The sequence below is a fragment of the Pan troglodytes genome, chromosome 5 (genome assembly GCF_028858775.2).
Source record: "Pan troglodytes isolate AG18354 chromosome 5, NHGRI_mPanTro3-v2.0_pri, whole genome shotgun sequence".
Lineage (NCBI taxonomy): Eukaryota > Metazoa > Chordata > Mammalia > Primates > Hominidae > Pan > Pan troglodytes.
In genome coordinates, this window is record NC_072403.2 from 171030659 (window position 1) to 171054281 (window position 23623).

The window sequence follows — 23623 nt, forward strand, 5'->3', positions numbered from 1 at the left end:
TATGTTTGAATATTTGCAACTGTTCATCGATGTAAAAACACAATCTGCCGTCCGGGCGCGGTGGCTCACGCTTGTAATCCCAGCACTTTGGGAGGCCGAGGCGGGCGGATCACTTGAGGCCAAGAGTTTGAGACCAGCCTGGCCAACGTGGCAAAACCCTGTCTCTACTAAAAATACAAAGATTAGCCGGGCGTGGTGGAGGGCGCCTGTAGTCCCAGCTACTTGGGAGGCTGAGGCAGGAGAATCATTTGATCGGGGAGGAGGGGGGCGGAGGTTGCAGTGAGCGGAGATCGCGTCATTGCAGTCCAGCCTGGGCGACAAGAGCGAAACTCCGTCTCAAAACAACAACAGCAACCACCACCACCACCACAACCACAAAAAACCAATCTGTGGTCCTGCATGGAAGAATAATCTTACTCCTGCTCAAAGCCTGCCGAAGAGATTTACTCGGCTCCCATTTTGGATATGCTACTGTTGGATATCTTTGCACCACGGTCTCCTCATCTGCATAATGGAGTTATAAAACCAACTTCACAGCACTGTGGATTAACTGAGAAAACGTATTTGAATGCCCCCAGTAAGGTGCTCAGCACGTAGCTGGCCCTCAATACACACTGGTACAATTCAAACTTTGTGAAATAAGCCAATTCGTGTACATGTTAAGGACCACGGCAGCAACGCATATCACTAAAAGTTAACTGATGCCCAACCCATGCCCCTTCCTGCTTCACTCCTCCACACCACGGGAGATTCCTTAGGGCAGAACTTTTATTTCGGCAGACAGCATAAGGGAAGACAGCATAAGCAGCTTTTTTGCCAGGGCGAAGGGGCCAGACCCCGGCCTGGGGATGGGGTGCAAGTATGGACCACACAGGGGCTGGCTTGGTCACTCACGGCTGCGTCAGGCTGTCCCGGTAACGGCTGCGCTGGCAGGGCAGTGCTCGGGGCCGGCTGGTGTAGGTGTAGGTGCTCGGGGCCCGAGAGGTGCGATCAGTCAGCGCCGAGGCCATGTCCAGGGGCTGACTGCCTCGCTTTCGGTGGAGCTTCGCTTTGAAGCAGGTGGGCGCTAAGGTGTTGTGGGACCCGGAGAGATGTAAGTAGTGCCAAGGGCAAGGATTCCGCGACGCGAGGAGAGGCGACAACAAGGGAGGCGGGCGGGACGGGAGGTTACCAGCGCAGGAGGTGGGAGCTATACTGGGCTCGCTCCCAGCACCACAGAGACCAGCTGCGGGGGCCGCATCGGTTGCCCAGCAACCCAGGGTTCTGTCTGGGGGCCGGAACTCCGGGTAGTTCCGGTCCCCGGGTTTCCCGGGAAGGACTGCGGCACAAGGGACTTCCGGCTCTTGACTCCGCCCAGCCGCGCCACCCAGGTAGGTGCGCCTGCGCTTTGCGAGGTTCCTGGCTAGGGAGGCGGCCTTGGCTGGCCTGACCGTCATCCTTGAGGCCTGCGGGGCAACGGTGGCTGTCCTTGGCCCGGCTTTGGAATGTGGCTTTGCAGGGCTGGTGTTGGCGCCATTCTCGCAGGCCCACGTGCTCCTGCTCTTCCAGGGTGTCCTCGGCTGTTTCTCCTGCCGCGGCGCAGCAGCGCTCCCAGGCTGCCCCCGCGATAACACGCCCCTGGCAGCCAGGCTCCCAGCTCTGTTACGTGCCCGGGCGGGGAAGAGCTTCCTGGTGTCTCCCGGCTCCTGCCCTTCTCCCGCCCCAGGGGCGGGCTGCCGCCGCCCTCTGCAGCTGAGTCAGTGCAGTTCCTCACCTACCTTCTCTGCTCACCGTTGTGTGCTAGCAATCGGAGGACCCTTGGCACACGGAGCGACAGGGGCCTCCCCCACAGACACCTCATTTTGGGAAAGAAGTGAGCAATTTATTGAGTCTTAAAAAATACAAAGGCATAGTTCCCCTTAATCTATCAGGCTTCCAGCTCTAAAGAATGTCTCTAGTATTGCGGGGTGGGGCTGCGCTTAAAAACGCAGACGCTTTGGTTTTAGTACCAGCAACGTTAAAAATCTTCTATCTTGTATGAGTGAATGTGTATCCCTTGTGATGAGTTATTTGCATTTGCAGTTACACCTTCATTCAGCTAATTGCTGTCTTGATTTGAATCCAGGTTCTAGAACGAACTAGCTCCGAAACCTCAGGCAAGTTAAATGTTTTTGTGCTTCATTTTCCTAATCCACAAAGTGGCAATAGAAGAATTTATCTCTTTAGGTTTTGTCTTGAGGATTAAAACCGTTAATACTTAGAGCTGTGCCTGGTAAATGGCAAGCCTTTATTAAGATCTGGACCGTTCTGTGCTTTGAAGTGTATGACCTAAAGCAGATGTAGGCATTCTATAAGTAACACTAGCATAAAGGTGTATGGTAAATTCTAGAGGTGAAAACACTCCCAAAATATTTTAGGTCTGATCATTTAATTTTGAGGTAATTTCTGAAAGGGCTAGAGGAGAAAGTGACATTTAAATTGTGTTTGATGAATGATAGTATTTTAACTGGCCAGCCTCTTGGGGGAAGTGCATTCGGAATGGCTTGATCAAAGGCTCAAGAAGCCCAAGGTGCATTTGGAAAACTGTAAGCAAGGTTTGTGTAGATGAGTTGTAGAAATATCTATAGACAGGCTGACACCACATCGTGGAAACAGTAAACACTAGCATATTAATTAGAATATTTTTTCCCTCAAGTAACAAAAAACCAATTCCAAGTGGCTGAAATAATAAGGAATTCATTATTTTACACTCCCCAGGTTGGTTAACCTGGAGGGTAACTTGGGGGCTCAGCACATTATCAACAGCACGTTTTTTCCCCTACCTTTCCACTCTGTCACCTGGGTTGTTGGCTTCAACAAAGTAGTAATAGAAGTATCTGCTCTTTTGTCTTTATTGGGAGAGCAAAACCCCCTCCTAAACTCCCAACTGACCAGAATTACATCATATTGATTTAAGCTTAGGATCTATATAAGACCACCATATTTGGATTAGACCAGGTAACCGGTCTTTCTAGGCCTCCAAGAAACACTTGGCCAGGGAGGAGGAGAACAAATTCTGTTAGGAGGATGTTGGGGCACAATTGAGTGGGTATTAAGTGGGTAACCAATAGTGCTATACCAGCCACAGTGGGCTTTATAAAGAAATTGATAGCCACTATAGGTTCTTGTACAAGTTTCTTTCTTTTTTTTTTTAGATGGAGTCTCGCTCTGTGGCCAGGCTGGAGTGCAGTGGCACGATCTTGGCTCACTGCAACCTCCGCCTCCCCGGTTCAAGTGGTTCTCCTGCCTCAGCCTCCTGAGTAGCTGGGACTACAGGCGTGTGCCACCCCGTCCAGCTAATTTTTGTATTTTTAGTAGAGGCGGGGTTTCACCATGTTGGCCAGGATGGTCTTGTTCTCTTGACCTGGTGATCCGCCCTCCTCAGCCTCCCAAAGTGTTGGGATTACAGGCGTGAGCCACTGTGCCTGGCCTGTACAAGTTTTTATCCACAGCCTGTTTCTCTTCTTGTACTTTCTCCCAGGGCAGTCCCATTTCACGTCTGTAATTTCTAGTACCACCTATATACTCAGGGTAGCAAAGGATGTATCTCTAACCTAGACTTCTCCCTCAGGTGACAGTCCTGGATATCTGACTATTTTGTAGACAACTCTTGGATGATCTGAAACTGAAAGATTCATTCCACAAATAGTTATGCGTATCTAGTATGTGCCAAGCATTGTTGTTTTCTTGTCCCTCGTCCCCACTCCCCTGGTGTTAGTGGGGATATAGCAGTGAAAAACAAAAACAAACAACAGATTAAAACTCCTGCCTTGACAGAATTTATATTCTAGTGGAGGAGTCATACAAACAAGAAAAGTGAGTACATTATGGGTGTTACATAATTATAATAGCTAATTCGAAATAAAGCAGGAAATAAGGCTAGGTGCTAGGGGCATGGGAGACCTATCAATTTTATAGTGGTCAGAGAAGGCTTCATTGAGAAGGTGACATTTGAGTAAAGACTTGAAGGAGGTGAAGAAATGAAACTTGAGACTTGTGACTAATTGTCACAGCATTCCAGGTCAAGGAAGCAGTCAATTCCTCGTTCTAAGGCAGGAAGTCGTGTTGGGGATGGGAGTAAGAGTGAGTGGAGCAGAGTGAGCACAAGGAGGAGCATTCGGAGATGAAGTCAGAGGCTGGGCCGTGCGCCTTGTTGTAGGTCAGTGAAAGGACTTTAGGTTTTACTCTAGGGTTAAAAGTCCCTAAAGGGTTTTGAGTAGAAGCTTGACATAGTTTGATTAAAAAAATTTGTTTTTTCTAGTTGTTTGGTTGAGAATAGACTGAAGTGGGGCAAAGGCAGAAGCAGAGAGACCAGATAGGAAGCTGCTCCCAATAAGGCTGGTGAGAGGGTGGCTTGGATCTGGTGTAGGTGTGGTGCTCGGGCCCGAGAGATGCAGTGAGTCAGTGCCGAGGCCATGTTGGGGGACAGACTGCCTTGCTTTCAGTGGAGGTTGGTTCTGGATCTGGGCCAAAAGTGGTGGGAAGATCCCAGCTCAATTTTGAAGGTAGAACAGATTGGATGTGACGTGGTGCACGAGAGAAAGAAAGGCATAAGAGATGAACCTAAGGTTTCTGATTAAATGTTAGACATTGTGTAGGAAAAAAATCACATAGAGGCTCTGGCAAAAAAAAAACTAAATAAATAAATAAAAATAAATAAATAAATTGCATAGAGACTGTGGCTGATGTTGTCTTTCTCCAGAAAGGATTTAATTTTATTCTGGCAAGCAATTAGAGTAGGAATGGATGACTTTTTTTTTTTTTTTTTTGAGGCGGAGTTTTGCTCTTGTTGCCCAGGCTGGAGTACAATGGCACTGTCGTGGCTCACTGCGGCCTCCACCTCCTGGGTTCAAGCAATTCTCCTGTCTCACCTCCCAGGTAGCTGGGATTACAGGTGTGCACCACCATGCCCGGCCAATTTTGTATTTTTTTAGTAGAGACTGGGTTTCACCATGTTGATCAGGCTGGTCTCGAACTCCTGACCTCAAGTGATCCACCTGCATTGGCCTCCTAAAGTACTGGGATTACAGGTGTGAACCCCTGCGCCTGGCCTCAGATGACCTTTAATCAGGGATTCAGACTTTGTGAGGGCTGATCATTTTCTGGTTTGGCCTTATCCCAGAGCTAGGCCTTTCTATTCTTTCTCAACATGAACATCTGTGGTATTTAACAGGTCCCCATCTTTGGGTGACCTTGAACTCCAATTTTTGTACTCCCAGCTCTGTGAGACTGTTGAAATGTACACTTAGCATTTTAGCTATTTAGCAACTGTTTGGTTTCTTGATTTCCAGTGCCCTTACAGCTTAGAATTCAGCAAATGCCTCAAGGATAAAAGCCAAACTAAATGTCAGACTGGCTTCTCTATGATCCTCCTTTCTTTGGGATCTTGTCCCTTCAAGTCCTATCAGCAGTTTTCAACTCCAATTTTTTATCTCCCCATATCTGAAAGGTCCCTGATACCTCCAGGTCACTGCTTTCTGCTCACCATAAATGCCCTGCACAAAACTCAGCAAATGACCCAATCAGAAAAAGTAATGGAGAAGTTCTGTATCACTTTATGCATCTGTCTTCTGGGATCCCAGTCTCTCATGTCTTGACCATCTTGGTTGCTCTCCAGTGTCTTCAAACAGCCTGTGTAGTTTTTGTTATGTGTGCTTTTTTAAATGTTCAGCTTTTATGCTTATTCCCATGAGAGGACTGGTTTAATTTAAACTATTCAATTACAGCTAGAGGCCATGATAAAGTTGTTGACTAGAGTATCTGGAAGAATGGAGTTGCCATTTAGTGATAGAGGGAACGCTGGGGAGGATCCATTATTGGAGTGAGCATTAGCAGCTTGGTCTGGGGCACATCAAGCTTGGAAGGCATGTTAGTCATCCAAGTGGAGATGTTGAGTAGACAGTTGGACATGGGAGTCTAGAGTTTCAGGAGATTGGTCTGGGCTACAGAAGTGGAATTTTGAATCAACAGCCATGAGACTTGATAAGATTACCAAGGGAGTGTAGAGAGATAAGGCCTTGAGTGTTCCAATATTTAGAGTTTGGAAAGATGAGGAATTATCAGCAAAGGAGACTGCAAAAGAGGGCCAACAAAATGGTAGAAAATGCGGAAAGCCTGGTCACCTGGGAGTTAAGTAATGAAAGTGTTTCAAGGAGAAGGGAGTAATCAGCTGTATGTAATGCTATACATGTGCTAAGCAAGATAAGAACATTGGATCTAGCAACATAGAGGTCTCTGGTGATCTGAAAAAAGGCAACTTTCATGAAGTAGAAGAGTTCAGTTATAATGGATCCTGAAGAGAGTGACAGAAGAGCGATTTATGACTCAAGGAAAGAAAAAACAAATGGGCTGGTAGTTAAAGGGAAATTGAGTCAAGAAAAGGTTCAATATTTTTTAATGGTAGAATTGACCGTATGTGTATGTGCTTCTAGAAGTGATTCAGGAGAGAGGGTGGAATGGATGGTGTGGGACGGAGGGAAGAATTGGTGGAATGATGTTGGCAAAAAGGAATAGGCTTTTGTGCATAAGTTGAGGGATTGGCCTTGCCTAGAAACATGGACAATTCGTCTATAGTAAGAAGAGAAAAGGTAGATCTATGACCACAGACATAGTCAGATAATCATTTAAAAATTCTTTAATCAATAGGTGTTTCTGATGTATGGCAGGCAGTAAGCTAAGCAGTTTACATACCTGATTTCATTTAGTTATTATAACAATCCCAGTCCAACAATGAGGTAGATTCTGATATTATTCCCATTTAATTTGCAAGGAACTGAAATTGAGAGAAGTTAAAATAACTTACCAAAGTCATATAGCAAGCAAGTGACAGGACCAAGACTTAAGCCCTTGACTGCTGGACTCTAGAACTTAAGTAAGAAAGCATCAGCTTATGATGTTCATTGTCCTCCCACTCCCAGATCCCCCATTTCTTGCCCCTTTTGCTTGTTCCCCCTCCCCTCATTCTCCATATCCCAATAATCACCAAGTCCTGTCCATTTTACTTCCTCAGTGTTTCTTGCTTCTGGATCCTCTTTTTTGTATCCTTCCTATTCCTACCAGCCTTTGACCTCATCATTCTGACCTCATGTAGTCTAAATTAAATCGTCTATGGAACCAAACAATAATCGAACAGAAAGTGATCCTTGATCATGCTTGCTCCATAACCCACTGCCTAATGAGTTCAAGTTTCTTAAACTATGCTATAAGCCTGCCACTACCTGGTTACTGCGTATTTTTTGAATTTCACATCTCACTGATTTCTGTCTTGTACTTTTTTTCTCAGCAGAGCTGAGCGCTTGCAGTCCCACTGCATGAACTATCATATTTCCACACTGTGTTTGTGCTTTATGATTTTTCCTTGTCTCTTTTCCTGGATTTTTTTTCTACTCCTCTTTTAAACCTCAGCTCCTGTTGCTTTCTCCAGGAAGGCATTTCTTTTTTTTTTTGAGACAGAGTTTCACTTCTTGTTGCCCAGGTTGGAGTGCAGTGGTGCTATCTCGGCTCACTGCAACCTCTGCCTCCCAGGTTCAAGCAATTCTCCTGTCTCAGCCTCCCAAGTAGCTGGGATTACGGGCATGCGCCACCACACCTGGCTAATTTTGTATTTTTAGTAGAGACAGGATTTCTCCGTGTTGGTCAGGCTGATCTCGAACTCCCGACCTCAGGTGATCCACCCGCCTCGGCCTCCCAAAGTGCTGGGATTACAGGCGTGAGCCACAGCACCCGGCCAGGAGGCCATTTCTGATGCCTCTAACTTGGGTTCATATAGTTTGCAGCCACAACGCCATCTTTTACTTGCCACATGGCTTTTATAATGATTTGCTAACATGTTTGCTTCCACTAGGCCATGATTTCCTTGAGGGTAGGGATCATGTTCCATTTGTATTTGTAGTCCTACTATATTACTTAATGTTTGGTTATAATAGTTTTTTGAATGAGTGAATAGCGGGGGTATACAATTTATCCAAGAAAAGAAGCAGCAGCATATTTTCCATTTAAGTGTGCAAAAAGTGAGTGAAAGGCTATGGTTTCAGAAATGTTTTTAAGTGTAGGTAAATGTATTAGTCTGTTATCACATTGCTATAAAGAAATACCAGAGGCTGAGTAATTTATAAAGAAAAGCTGTTTAATTGGCTTATGGTTCTGTGGGCTGTACAGGAAGTATGGCGGCATCTATTTCTGGAGAGGCCTCAGGAAGCTCGCAGTCATAGTGGAAGGCAAAGGAGAAGTGAGGTGTCTTACATGGCAGGAGCAGGAGCAAGAGGGAGAAGGGGAGGTGCTCCATGCCTTTGAACAATCAGATCTTGGCCGGGCGCAGTGGCTCACACCTGTAATCCCAGCACTTTGGGAGGCTGAGGCGGGAAGATCACCTGAGGTCAGGAGTTCGAAACCAGCCTGGCCAACATGGTGAAACCCTGTCTCTACTAAAAATACAAAAATTAGCCGGGCATGATGGTGTGTGCCTGTAATCCCAGGTACTTGGGAGGCTGAAGCAGGAGAATCACTTGAACCTGGGAGGCAGAGGTTGCAGTGAACCGAGATCACGCCACTGCACTCCAGCCTGGGCGACAGAGTGAGGCTCTGCTTCAAAGAAAACAAAACAAAACAAAATTAAAAAATCCAGATCTCGCAAGAACTCATTCACTATCCTGAGGACAGTATCAAGTAGATGGCAGTAAACCATTCATGAAAAACACCTCCATGATGCAATCACCTCCCACCAGGCCCACATCCAACATTGGGAATTACACTTTGGCATGAGATTTGGGTGGGGATACAGATCCAAACCACATCAGTAAGAGAATTCAAGGGAGAACTTACTATATATAGTTCATTATTCAACAGACACTAAGCACCTTCCTTGTACTGAGCAGTATTATAAGAGCTTCGGATAGATGAAGCTTTTGTCCTAGTGTAGGGAAGTAGATAATAGGCAAATAGATCAAAAAAGAAAAAAAGAAAATTTCATGAAATGATAAAAGCTTTGGTGAAAACAAAACAAAAAGTTTGTGGTGGTGGTGGGGGGCATGAGTGGCTGCCTTCAGTTAAGTAGCAGAAAAGGACTGAGAAGGTAACATCTAACTAGAGACCTTGTGACATAAGAAGCAGCGAACCACATGAAGTTCTGGGGGAGCCGCCCAGACAGAGGGCGGTGGCTAGTGCACTATTCCTAAGGAAGGAACAAGCTTGTATGTTTAAGGAGCAAAAGGAAGGCCAGTGTGGCTAGAACATGGAATGACGGGGAAGAGTGGTTAGACGTGAGCTTTTAGAGCATTTTGAGGAAGCTGGGGGCAAATTGGAGGGCTTTGTAGAATGGAGGAGGAGTTGGGATTATGGGGAGCCATTCAAGGGTTTTAAGAAAGGATATCATCTGAGTTATATTTTAAAAAGATCACTGATTGCTATGTGAAGAATGGATTGTAAGAGGTGAAGATTAAGTTACTAGTTAGGAAGGTGCTGAGTAGGTTAATGAGAGGCTCTGGCTTGAATTAGGGTGATAGTAGGGAAAATGGAGAGAAGAGGTGCATTTGGGAGCTTTCAGAGAATGAACTAAGTCCCTTTATTCCTCTACTCCTCACTGCCACTTACTAATAGTAAGTAGTGGAGGACTACAGAATGACTGCTAAGATTTTGGCTTTACTAAACTGACAGGATGATCATGTTATTTACTGCGATGCAGTCAATTGTTGGAAAGAGTAGGAAACCAAGAGTTTTGTTTTGGACAGATGCTATTGGATATCCAAATACATACGTCACATTGGCAGGTTAGAGATGCGAATCTGAAGTTCAGTGGAACTAGAGATATAAATTTGGTACTCGTGAGCACTTAGATGGCTTTAAAACATTTTAAAGGAGAAGGGAAACTGATTTTGCCAAATCCAAGGGTTTTAGGAACAGTGTGTTCAACCTGGTCAGATACCACTGAGAGGTTGAGAAAGATGAGACTTGAGAAGTAATCATTGAGTTTGCCAACCTGGAAGTCATCTGTAAACTTGACAGTCACACAGATTCTGTGAAGAGGAGGGAACTGAAGCCCATGTAGAGTGATTGAAGAGAGAATCTAGTTACAGAGGCAGAATTGCAACCCTAGGTTATTCTTTCCAAAATTTTGCTCTTGTCTTAACTTCTTAGTGAAGTGCATGAAGCCTTTGGACATCTCTGCAAATGGGTAGCAGTAGAACATGAATTAATAAGCTTTTGCCACAAGGTGTCACTAATTCTTCATTAGCTTCTAGTAAGCGAAATAATTGCAGCCCAGGTATACCTTGTATTAGGGAAATATTATTTTTAAAAATCACATTTACAAAGTAGGCCAACTTGGCCCGGCGCGGTAACTTATGCCTGTAATCCTAGCACTTTGGGAGGCTGAGGCAGGCAGATCACCTGAGGTCAGGAGTTCAAGACCAGCCTTGCCAACATGGTGAAACACCATCTCTACAAAAGTACAAAAATTAGACAGACATGGTGGCAGGCACCTGTAATCCCAGCTATTCGGGAGGCTGAGGCGGTAGAATTCCTTGAACCCAGGAGGCAGAGGTTGCAGTGAGCCAAGATTGCGCCATTGCACTCCAGCCTGGGCGACAGACAGAAAGAGACCCAGTCTCAAAACAAAAACAAAAACAAAAGCGAAACGAAGTAGCTAACTAGAAGGCAGTTACTTACATGGTGGAGAGGTTTCCTTTCAAAAGACAGTCTCTAGTATGTTTAACAAATGTGCATGGCCGTCAAGTGGTGCGTGGAGCACTGGGCTAGCGATCAGAAGACCAGAGTTCTGGGTGTAGAGTATTGGATTTGGAGTCAGAAGCTTCGAGTTCATCTCCTGTTTTGTTCTCACTAGCTATGTGACCTCATGCAAGATTTAAATTATTCTTTGTCTTATTTTGTTGTTGTTATTTTAAAACGATAGATAGTAAATGCTGTTCTGGCCATCTCAAGCAATTATTTTTGCATACCAAAAGAGATAATGTGTGTAACAATTTAGAAAATTATGAAGTGCTATGTAAATATAAGATTTTAAAAATTTTATAAAAATTATTTATACCGAACTTTACAGCAATATAGGTATTATGTAAAGCAGCTGTATTAGTGAGAACCCCCGGTTGCGTAAGGGAGAAATCCAATTTGAATTTGCTTGGCAAAAGGGCATGTTTTGAAGTTTATGGGGTGGTTCCTGTGCCTTCAGGGATGGCAGCATTGTGGGTGGGCTTTAGGCATTGCTGGAATCAGAGATTGGAATGACGGCAGCATGTGTACCCTTCATTCCCCTTTGCTTCTATCTGATGCCTTTATTCTCTTTGGCCCAAACTTACTTCCTCTACCTTGTGGGGAACATTTTGATATTGTGATTGTAGGGCACCTGCATGACAACATCCTATAGCTTGAGAAGGTGAGAAGCTGGGGCTGGAGAAGTAGACGTAGAATTACCTTGATTTTGATGAAGAGAATAAGAATTTTGAATTTATGAGAGCCATTGTCAGTTAATGCTGACCTTCCAGTTTTGAAAAATAAAACTCACATGCTCTGAAACAGTTTAATATCCTGGAGTCTGCATGTCTTTGCCCGACCGCCCGCCTGCCCACCTTCCTGCCTGCCTGCCTTCCTTCCTTCCTTCCCTCCTTCCCTCCTTCCTTCCTTCTTTCCCTCCCTCCCTCTCGCTCTCTCTTTCTTTCTTTTCTTTCTTTTTTCTCTCTTTCTTTTTCCCTTCCCTTCCCTTCTTCTTCCCTTCCCTTCTTCTTCCCTTCCCTTCCTGACAGGGTCTCACTCTGTCACCCAGGCTGGAGTGTAGTGATGCAAAATCATGACTCACTGCAGTCTTAACCTCCTGGGATCAAGCCATCCACCGGCCTCAGCCTCCAGAATAGCTGAGACTACAGTAGGTAGTTGCCACTATGCCCAGCTAATTTTTCTATTTTAATTTTTTTTCCAGTTTTAAATAGTTTAAAAATTAGCCAGGCATGGTGGCGGGTGCCTGTAGTCCCAGCTACTCAGGAGGCTGAGGCAGGAGAATGGTGTGCACCCGGGAGGCAGAGCTTGCAGTGAGCTCAGATCTCGCCATTGCACTCCAGCCTGGGCAACAGAGCGAGACTCTGTCTCAAAAAACAACAAAAAAAAGTTTATTCAAGAAAAAGGCCCATTCAGGAGGAAAAGACTCCAGAGAAACAGGGTCAGTGCTCCAAACGTCAAAGGTAAGTTCTTAATTATAGAGGCAGAAAACAAAGACATTAACAGGATTACAAAATTTTCTATACAAGGCTGGTTTAAGATGAAACTCTAATATATAGGACATAAATAAGACTTCTAAAGTGTGTTCTAAGAACACCTGCCAAAATTATCAAAATTACGTCATTGTCCCTGGGATTCATTTAAAATGACAGGGCTGGGGACTCCTGGTTTAAAGTGGCATTGACTGAAGTTGGAATTTCTTCCAATTCTAACTAAATACCCATGGCAGTAGGACAGGGCATGTCCCATTTCTGTCTAGAGGAGCACAGTAGCTGGAAATGGGAGGGAGCTGGGAGCTGGACATTGCAGTCTGTTTTTTAGCTTGAAGAGGAGATTGACAGGCACCCAGGTAGATAGAAAGTGAGGCCGAGGACAATATGATGTGTGTCTGTTGGTGGGCACCAGGTCTGGATCTGTTCTATTCATTGGAGGAGGAGGTGAGGAGAAACATAAAATCTGTGAAAAAATGCTGTCAAGTAGGAGGAAGGGAACACACATTTGAATAATCAGAGGAAGACAGAGCTCTAAAAATGAAACTCATTGGTATCCCTAAAGATGCTGTTTGGTACCACCTTTGAATAAAACCATGCAGAGAATTCTTAAGATGCAAAAAGACGGATGTGATTGAAAAAGACTGATATTATAGGCAAAAATATTTTTTAATGCTTACCACATGCCAGCAATGGCGCTCGGGGCTGAGGATATAATGATGAATAAAATTGCCATGGTTCTTGTCCTCTCAGAATCTAGTGAGGTACCAGACAAGGGAACTGGCATTTCCAATTCAGTGTGAAATGTGTGATAATAGGGTTGGCAGGGCACAATAGAAGCACGGGGACTCCGAGCCATCCTTGGCGGTCGTGGCAAGCTTCCTACATGAAAGCTGGAGCTCAGAGCATATGAAGATGTAGGAGTTTGCCAAATGAAATGACATGGTGGTGGAGAGTGTTTATGACCAAAGAATGCCGTGTGTGAAGCCCTAGAGGTGAGAAAAAACCCAAGATGTTGTCCAGGCCCAGTGGCTCATGCCTGTAATCCCAGCACATTGGGAGGCCAAGGCAGGAGAATTGCTTGAGCCCAGAAGTTTGAGACCAGACTGGGCAACATGGTGAAACCCCATCTTTACAAAAAAATACAAAAATTAGCTGAGTGTGGTGACACGCAGCTGTAGTCCCAGCTGCTTGGGAGGCTGAGGCCAGAGGATCGATTGAACCTGGGAGGTAGAGGCTGCAGTGTGCTGTGACCATGTCGCTGCACTCCAGCCTGGGTAACAGAGGGAGACCCTGTCTCCAAAAACAAATACAAAAACAAAACCCTAGATTGTTGAGGAATTGAGAGAAGTTCAGTGTGTCTGAATCAGAGTATGAGGCAGGGAATATCAAGAGATAAGTGATTAAAAAGCAATTAAAGATGAATAATAGCATTCACATCCACACAGAGAGAATGCTGTTGAATGTCAAATGAGGGATGTGAAGAACCACCTAACGTATGTTGCCAGAATGCAGAGAAAAGGATTAAAAATATTGGCCGAGTGTGGGAGATGAGAGCTATCTAGGGGAGGGAAGAATGATTCAACGCAAGAATCTTAGGTATTCCTATGGGAAAATAGAAGCAACAACCAAAGACCTAATTAAACAAGTGTTTCTTGTGCTGAAAAGAACTTGAAGATGAAGATCAAAAGAATCCACCACAGGGCTGGGTGCAAGGGCTCATGCCTGTAATCCCAACACTTTGGGAGGCCGAGGCAGGCAGATTGCTTGAGGTCAGGAGTTCGAGACCAGCCTGGCCAACATGGAGAAACCCTGTCTCTACTAAAAATACAAAAATTAGCTAGGTGTGGTGCCGTGTGCCTGTAATCCCAGCTGCATGAGAGGCTGAGGCAGGAGAGAATTGCTCGAACCCACGTGGTGGAGGTTGCAGTGAGCCGAGATTGCACCACTGCACTCCAGCCTGGGTAACAGAGCGAGACTCCATCTCAAAAAAAAAAAAAAAAAAAAAAAAGAATCCACTGCATTCCAAGAAAAAAGAATGACAACATTTTCACATTACAAAGATATAAGAAATAGACCATATGAGCATTCAGATAGAAAAAAGTAAGTTTCCTATGCAGGAACAAAAATCTCTCTGGCCATAGGCTTTTTTTTTTAAATTTTTAAATTTTTTTATTTTTTGCAACACCCAAGATCAGAAGACAATGAAACCACACGTAGTGGAGTTTTCAGGGGGAAATGTTGGGAACAACCTCATGCCCAAGTAAGTCTGTTGTCTTTCAAGGCAACAGCATATACTTTCAGATTTGCAAGGCCTGGTACCATAGACCTTCCCGTCCCTTCATTAACACATCTCAAAGATCTGCTACTCAAAAGAGCGGTCAAAATGAAGATCTCAGTAATGAGGAGATCATGATCCACTTTAAGACCAGCATTGTTCATGCTGGACCCACACACAGGTATTTGATTGGCCTCCATGTGGTCTGGTCAGTTCTGTGGCCACGGGCTGCGGTTTGGCCTGCAAGAACCTCCTTGAGCTGCTCCTCTTAAGGTCTCCGTCATTTCCCGGAAAGTGGATTTCTTGCATCACATGCTTTACCTCATGTTTCAGAAGAAATGTCATGATTGATGACCACATGAAACTGATTTGGCTCCAGGGTCTGTTAATATTGGCCAAACTATTTACATGGTTGAGAGCCAATGCTGAGAAGAACCAAACACTTCCCCTTTCTCAAAACCAGAGCTGTGTAGTGCATCGTATTCATCATTAGCATCACCAAGAGCTTCACATGTTTTCTATGTCTTTTTTTTTTTTTTTTTTTGAGACAGTCTGGCTTTGTTGCCCTGGGTCTGCTCTTGAAATCCTGGACTCAAGTAATCCTTCCGCCTTCGTCTCCCAAAGTGCTGGGATTACAGGCGTGAGCCACTGTGCCCAGCTTTGTCTGCATCTTTAAGACTTCAATGGTTACCTGATTTCTCTGACTTTTAACTAGGAAAGAATAGTAAAAGGTCTAAGCAGCCACTGTGTCAGAAAGCTTCAGTTCATACTGTCCTCCACCTGGGACTTGTGAATGTCCTTGTGTTACCTATGGCTGGACTCAGTATATTCATTATGTTCATATAATGCAAATATTTAGAAGTGAGGCTGACCTGTTTTTTATATTTTTTAAAGTAAATCTAAGAATCAGAGAAATTATCATTTCCTTTTGATCTAAGAAGTTAGTGACTCACTTTAGTAAGAGAAATATTTTTAAAGGCACAGAAAAAAGACTAAGAATTATAATAATATAATATTATATTATATATTATATTATTATATATTATATAATATAATATATTAATATATAATATATAATATATATAATATATTATATAATATATATAATATATTATATAATATATAATATATAAATATATTATAATAATATAATATATAATAATATAAGAAGAATAATATAATAATATTTCTAGTCAGAAATATTACAATATAACTATAGCTGGGTAATTAGCCCTCCGCCCACCTCTGAAATTACTGACTTAAACAATGTATTTGGAACCTTCAGAAACAAAGCCAATAGTGTATAAATACATACATTATAAGACCGTTATTATAGGCAATTTATTATGAGGAATTGGCTCATGGATTGTGGAAGATGAGAAGTCCCATAGTCTGCCATCTGCAAGCTGGAGACCCGGGAAAGCTGGTGGTGTAGTTCCAGGCTGAGTCGAATGGCCTGAGAACCAGGGGCACTTGATGGTATAAGCCCCAGTTTGAGGGCAGGAGAAGACTTATGTCCCAGCTCAAGTAGTCAGGCAGAGGGAGCAAGTTCTACCTTTCCAGGCCTTTTGTTCTGGCCTGCAATGGACTGGGGAAGGAACACTGGGGAAAGCAATCTGCTTTACTCAGTCTATGATTCCAGTGTTAATCTCATCCAAACACCTTTACAGACATACCCAGAATAAGGTTTATCTAAGTATTCAGGCATCTTGTGGTCTAGACATAAAATTAACCATCACAAACAACATGCATTTATTGTGCTCAAGGGTTCTGTGGATCTGGAATTTCAACAGGGCACAGGAGGGAGGGTTTGTCTTTATTCCCTGGTGTCTGAGACCTCAGCTCAGTAAGACTCAAGCTGGGAATGACTTGGTAGCTGGGGGCTGGAAGCATCTGGAAGCTCTTTCATTCCCCTGCCTGGTGCCTGGGTTGTCATGACTTGAATACTAGGATTACTGAGCAGAGCAGTCACCAGCTTGCCCAGATTCAGAGAAAGGGGGACACAGACCCCAACCTCAATCAGCAGAGTAGCAAAAGAATTTCTGGCCATACTTTCCAAAACGACCTGGTAATAACTTGTTAACATCGGTTTTCTTTGGCTCATAGGATTTGGGATGGTGTTCTGTGTTGAACTGTGTCCCGCCACCCTCTTCCAAATTTATATGTTGAAGTTCTAACCCCCACTACCTCAGAATGTGACTATTTGGAAATCGTGTGTTAATTACTTAAGTTAGAATGAGGTCATACTGGAGTGGGGTGGGCCTCAAATCTAATAAAACCAGTGTCCTTATAAGAAGGGGAAATTTGGATACAGATTTGCACACTGGGAGGACACCATGTGAAGATGAAGAGAGAGGTCAGTGTAATGTTCTGTCAACCAAGGGATGCCAGAGATTGCCAGTAAAACACCAGAAGCTAGCGGGGAGGTGTGGAACAGACCCTTCCCTCACAGCCCTCAGAAGGAACCAACCAGCCCTGCCAACACCTTGATCTTGCACTTCTGGCCTTCAGAACTGTGAGACAAAAAATGTCTGTTGTTAAACCATGCAGTCTGTGGCACTTTGTTATGACAGCCCTCGCCAACAAATACAGATGGTTTTAAGGTTTTTTATACTTTTCATATTTTTGACAGGGAACATGTATTTCTTTAATAATGAGAAAAATAGATTTGATTTAATGTTTTCAATTTCTTTGTTCCGTAAAACATGAAAATATGCCAAAATCTTTCCATGGTTGTGTCTAGGTAATGTGACTACAGGTAATTAAAAAAATCCCGTCTACTGAAAATGTTTTCTCTAATGAGTATGTGTCACCCTTATTATGGTGAGGAAAAGAAGGCTGGAAAAGCCACCATGGGAAGTAGAAAGAGCACCTGCCCCGGGTCCCACTCCGCTGGGGAGTAGCTCTGAGTCCGGCTCCCAGTGTGTAACAGGGGGAGTCTTCCTCAGTGTTGAGAGAAGCAAATGCATGCATCTATGCAGACACACACAGAATCCCGGAATCCAGTGTCTGGCGCTGGGGCCTGGTGAGCCGCACTTTGCCTCCATTCTCCACAGTGTGGTTTACAGCCTGTGGCTGTGATTACGAATGGTGGTGGAAGATGTCAGTACTTTAAGATATACATATATATATTTTAAGATATCTATATATAGATATATATATTATATCTATAATATATAGATTATATATCACATATATAGATAATATATATAGATATAGAGTATTATATATATATTATCTATCCATCTATATGAGAGAGAGAGAGAGAGAGACAGAGACAGAGTCTTGCTCTGTCACCCAGGCTGGAGTGCAGTGGTGTGATCATAGTTAATTGCAGCTTTAAACTCCCTGGGCTCATGCAATCCTCCCACCTCAGCCTCCTGAGTATCTGGGGCCACAGGAGCATACCACCATGCCTGGCTAATTTATTTATTTATTTTGTAGAGAAAGCATCTCCCTTATGTTGCCCAGGCTGGCCTCAAACTCCTGAGCTCAAGTAATCCTCCTACTTTGGCCTCCTGAAGTGCTAGGGTTACAGGCATCAGCCACCATACCTGGCCGCAAAAAATATTTCAACCACAATCATGTCTCTTTTCATGCTGACTTACCTCATTGAATGGCCCTGGAGTAGCCATGGGGATTTTAGGACTAGGCTAAGGGAAAGCTGACTTATGGATATATTTAGTTTGATTTCAGTGAATGTCTTAATCCATTTCAGCTGCTATAGCAAAATCCCATAAACTGGATGGCTTATAACAACAGAAATTTATTTCTCACAGTTCTGGAGGCTGGGAAGTCCAAGATCATAGCACCAGAAGATTTGGTGTCTGATGAGGGCCCCTTTCCTGGTTACAAATGGCACTTTCTCTCTTAATGTCCTCATGTGGTGGAAGAGGTGAGGGGGCTTTCTCAGGCCTCTTCCATAGGGCACTAATCCCACTCATGAGGGCCCCAGCCTCATGACCTCATCACCCCCCCAAATGCACCACCCCTTAGTAGCATCACCTTAGGGGTTAGGATTTCAACCTAGGAATCTTGAGGGAACCCAAACATTCAGGCCATAGCAATGGGATTTACTTATGTGCTTTGCAATCACTTCCTTAAGTAGGTAAGTTATTCATAACTATCCTGGGGTGGGAGGGGCTTTCAAAGATAGTCCTACTGACCACTGTGCCTACTCACCAGGCTTGTGACGTGTGCTACGAGAAGAACACTTTTTGCAGAGCCTAACATTGGCAGTATGTAGGTAGTAGAGGAACATTTGAAATATATAGAACCAGCAGTCTGCAGGTATTTTTCCAGATTTTATAGCTCCTATATGAAAAACACTTGGCAGAGATTTCTCCAAATTTGTCAATAATTCTAAAAATTTACATGACATTATCAATGAGTTGAGAAGCTGAAATAAATTATTCTAAGCTATTAATGTTGGAAAGAACTCCAAATTTTAGCCAAATTAAAGGAAAAACAACTTTTATTCTCACTATAGAAAATAATTTTAAATATTTATTTTTTAGGAAAAAAGTGTTTTAAAAGAGCATGCAACTAAAAAAGATAGGAAAGGGAGCACTACCGAAATGTCCCAGGCAGTTAGTAAAAATGTTATTTCATATTTTGGTGAAAAATTTTGTTTGCTGTATTTGTCAGCGTTATTAAATTTATGCTTTATGTTTTTTTGTTCTAGATACATATTTGCGTTTATGATTAAATTTGCATTTGTAAGTTTGCCTTCTTTTTCTTGTAGAGAGCCTCCAAAATTATAAAAACACAGAGCCCCTCAAAATCTGAGTCTGACCTGAAGGAGCCCAGCTTTCAAATCGATCCTTGTTTTCCCACAAAGTTGTTATTTGAGTCTGATGCTACTATTTAGAATTGTAGGTTCTCTGTTTTTCCATTTCCTACAGAAGAACTCAGATTGAGAAAAGCTATTTACCAATCATTTCCTTTTAACCTAAAAGGTTTCAGTGACTCTCTCTAGCAAGAGTTTGAGGGTGCATGCTATTTACCTAGTCAGAGCAAAACCATGATTCAGAGTGTGAGAAAACGGCTCTCATTTTCCTAGGAAGTTTTCAATATAAAAACATGCTGTGCTTTTGAATGAAAAGTAAAATTTAAAGCCAATGGATGGAAATTTCTTGTAAGAAGATGTAAAAAACCCCTAGCTGTTTCTATTCTTGAAAATAAGAGTTGTTTTTTCACAGGGTCTAAGACTTGAATACATTTTTTCGAAATGAATTTGGCCTGTTGTATTAAGGCCTGTGATAATACGATTTCATTCCTTGGTGCAGCTCCTTAACTACCTTCCTTCTGTAGCCACTGTGCTTTGGTGTTTTAAAGTTAAAAAACTCAGGAAAAAATAGTCTTGGGTCATAAAATTACATTTGCATATATGGGGTTTTAATTTGAAGCCAGGGGTTTCTTTGCCTTTATCTCTGATAAAAGATAAGCTTCACTTATTTTGCTGAACCTATTCTGTGGTTTTAAAAATATTTCCTGTTGTAAAATATAACAGATCTGTCACAGAAAGAACATAAACTAAGTATCCAGCCTAGAATATTTGTCCCCTTTCCCCTATGCTGGGATGGAGAAAAAGAAAAGAGCATGTCTTCAGAATACAGTAGCCTTATGTTAAAATATCAGCTCCATCTTTCATTAGCTGTGTGACCTTGGGCAAGTTACTTAGTCTTCTCATCTATTAAATCATGGGTATTAATATTCATCTTGTGAAGTTGTGAAAATTACATGATAAATTAAAAACAAGAAAACAACCAAAAAACCTTTTCCCATCTAGTTATAGTAAATACCTGGCACAAAAAGGAACTAAGCAAACACTTAAAATATGAGAAAGATAAGGCCTTAAGCCTGCTCCTGAGGAGTGTGGAATCTGGAAGATGGCAGAAAAGAAGGATCAAAGGGGAATGGTTAAATTATGGAGCCTTTGAAGTTGGTGAATTTTGAAGGAAGTGGTGGAAAGAAGTTGAGTGATTCTAGTTTGGAGAAAGTTTTATATAAAGCTGAGGAGTAAGTGATAAATTACATGTAGGGGACCACTGTTATATTTTCTTGGTTGAATTAAAGAGTAGAAGTTCATTTATTTCTTTATTGTTTTATTAATTCAACAAACACATAGTGAAATGTTTAACATGTGCCAGGAAGTTTTTTTAGTTCTGGAGAATACAAAGAGAAAGGAGACCCATTTCTCACCCTTAAGGAAGTTATAGTCTACTGGGAGGAGAGAAACAGGAAAAAATGGAAGATATTAAAATGTGGGGTACAAAAGAGAAAGGGAGGGAGGTGGGGTCTGTGAGTTCTTTAGGTGTCAGAGGTAATTCTTGAGCTGAGGTGTCTGCTTGGCTGCGAAGGTCTGGTGGCAGGGTGTGCGGACTGTGTAGACATTGTAGGTAGGGAACTGGAATGAACGAAGTCCCAGGTGTACATCAGCTTTGCATGTGTGTGGGAGCTGCTCCAGAGTAACAGCATGTGGGGTCTGTGATGGAGGGCTGGCTTGCATGCATCAGCGCAAGCCCGTGAGGGGCCACGTCAGGGAATAATGACAGTGGCTGTGGCAGTGACTCCAAGAACAAATAGATGTAACATAGGGCAGAGGTCCCTGATGCCTGGGCCATGAACCGGGTACTGGGTACTGCTGCTCTAGGGGAAGGTCTGAAAGACCAGATGAAAGGGTGGGATTTGAAAATTTTGGGAAACATGATGAAGGTGGGGTTTGGAATGTGAGGCTTCCAATTGTATATACTGCTCAAATTGCATGAGGAGGTGGCGCATGCCTGTAATCCTAGCACTTTGGGCCCAGGAGTTCAAGACCAGCCTAGGCAACATGGCGAAACCCTGTCTGTATAAAAAATACAAAAAAAGTAGCTGGGCATGGTAGTGGACTCCTGTAGTCCCAGCTACTAAGCAGGCTGAGGTTGGAGAATTACCTGAGCCCGGGAGGTTGAGGCTGCAGTAGGTGCCAGATTGAGACTGTTTAAAAAAAATTGCGTGGGGAAGACAGCTGAGACAAGGATATTAAATAAGAAGACATTTTATAAGCCTGGCCATTTGAAGATATAGGCTTAGACCAGTAGATTGTAATTTAAATTTTACTTTTTTATTTTCCAACTCTTTAATCTCTAGGAATAACTGGAAATTTTAAGAAGTTACTATCTCTGCTATGGGGATGGATAGTCAGACAGCAATGTTCACAAATTACTCTTGAAACTTGATGCAAACAACCTGTTGAAAAACTGATGTCACGAGAGGAATTTCATGGATGCAAATGAACACCTGTGAAAATTCTTCGGCAAGAACTGTTTCATTTAGCAACACCAGGTTAGCAGTTTGAGAGAGGATCTTTTTTGGGTCTACATGCCCAAATTTACAGATTGTTTTGTTACTTCAATCTGCCATAATGTTTGTTGAATAAATAATATCTATCTTTGAGGGAGCTGTTGAATTTTTTTATAATCAAAATCCTGAAAGGAATACATTTAGATTTTATGCATCTCAATGTGCTCCGAGGCCTGTGGATGTTTGCTGTTCTTTTTAAAGAATTTAGGCATCTTAACTCTTGGCATATAAAATTATTCTTAGGAATGATATGGATATAATTCAAGTGTAATACCACCTATACATTTGCCAGAAATCACAGATATATATGGGTGTGTGTGTGTGTGTGTGTGTGTGTGTGTATATATATATATAATATATACTTTTTCTCATTTCTAGTAACAATGAAAATCCTGTAACTTTTTGCTACAGATGAAAATAACTGGGATCATGAATGAAATGACCACATGGTTGCCCTATCACCTAACAGTGAGGTGCCCCCGCTGGAAATGTTTCTGGTTTCTTTTTTTTTTTTTTTTTTTCGAGACAGAGTCTCGCTTTGTCACCCAGGCTAGAGTGCAGTGGCGCGATCTCGGCTCACTGCAAGCTCCACCTCCTGGGTTCACGCCATTTTCCTGGCTCAGCCTCCCTAGTAGCTGGGACTATAGGCGCCCACCACCACGCCCGGCTAATTTTTTTGTATTTTTAGTAGAGACGGGGTTTCACCGTGTTAGCCAGGATAGTCTCGATCTCCTGACCTCGTGATCCACCCGCCTTGGCCTCCCAAAGTGCTGGGATTAAAGGCGTGAGCCACCGTGCCTGGCCAACATGTTTCTGGTTTCTTAAGACTTTAATATATTGTTCTTAACATTTATTTGGGCTGTATTTGCATTTTTGGAAGCTGACCAGTTTCTACACATATCTAAATGCCTCCTTACATTTGACAGTACATTTAACATGCTAAAGTACTTTTCTTAGATATGATCAATTTTATCCTTGAAATAAGCCTATTGGGAGCCATGGACACCAGCTTATTGTGGTGAGGACGCTGAACTCAATGGTGCAGATACAGTGGTGAAGGAGACACACACCCTGTGGTATGGTGGAGTAGACTCCTAACAGACCAACCCTGCCACAAATATAGCAACTATAAACTGGACAAACTACCAAAAGTAACTACTTAAGAGACCTGGGAAATGAGCAAATGCAGGTAGAGGGGAGTTGAATCTTGGAGGAGAGTGTGAGTTTCCTGTTTTTCAGCCTTGTCCGAAAGATGGGCCCTGGTCACAAAGTGTCTGGGGGTGGCTAAAACTCCCATAGAAAGACTGCCATGTTTCTGGTCTAGGGAACCAGGGGCTGGAGTCTGGGGCAATCATGGCCACGAGAGTGAGGGAGAAATCCCAGAGAGGACAGAGCCAGAGAAGGGGCACCCAAATGCTGTATCTGAACTCTGCCCAAGTCTCTAGCTGACCCGTGAACCACATGTGCACAAACCAGATTCAAAGCCACTTGCAGCTAAGGTTTGGAGTACTGAATTGAGATTTGAATGGCCACTCACCATGGGAGACATGGAGTTTACAACCTTCAGTGTAACCAAGTCAATTGCTTGTTAAAACAAAGTATCAACAGCCTTGGAATGAATACAACAGAATTTAGAGTCTTGACTTATGAAACATCCACCATGTCCAAAACTACTCAAAATATGAAGGACCAGGAAAATGTGAAGTATTGGCAACAAAGAAGTTAATAAAAAGAGGTCAATTTCAGATGACCGAAATGTTGAAACTAT

The 23623-nt window shown here is 43.1% G+C and overlaps 1 protein-coding gene and 1 long non-coding RNA gene across 11 annotated transcripts in view; one reads left to right on the forward strand and one right to left on the reverse strand.

Moving 5' to 3' along the window:
* Positions 1 to 1436, reverse strand: part of RSPH3 (radial spoke head 3) — a 52976-nt gene extending 51540 nt beyond the window's left edge. For all 8 annotated transcript variants that reach the window (XR_010157801.1, XR_010157803.1, XR_010157800.1 and 5 more), the window contains exon 1: positions 895 to 1436. Coding sequence is in view for 2 of the 8 variants with exons in the window: in XM_003311567.7 (XP_003311615.1) it covers positions 895 to 1436 (542 nt within the window). In the remaining 6 variants the exon portion in view is untranslated. The remainder of the gene's footprint in view (positions 1 to 894) is intronic.
* On the forward strand, positions 1390 to 21948 carry LOC104007056 (uncharacterized). Of its 3 annotated transcripts, none has more exons than XR_010157807.1 (3): positions 1390 to 1852; positions 2062 to 2135; positions 21643 to 21948. It is a non-coding gene; the product is annotated as an uncharacterized LOC104007056 (long non-coding RNA). The 3 variants fall into 3 exon arrangements; XR_010157806.1 differs by having other exon boundaries at positions 1733 to 1852; positions 2105 to 2135; positions 21643 to 21763; XR_008548718.2 differs by lacking the exon at positions 2062 to 2135 and having other exon boundaries at positions 1733 to 1852.
* Positions 21949 to 23623: the final 1675 nt, after the last annotated feature.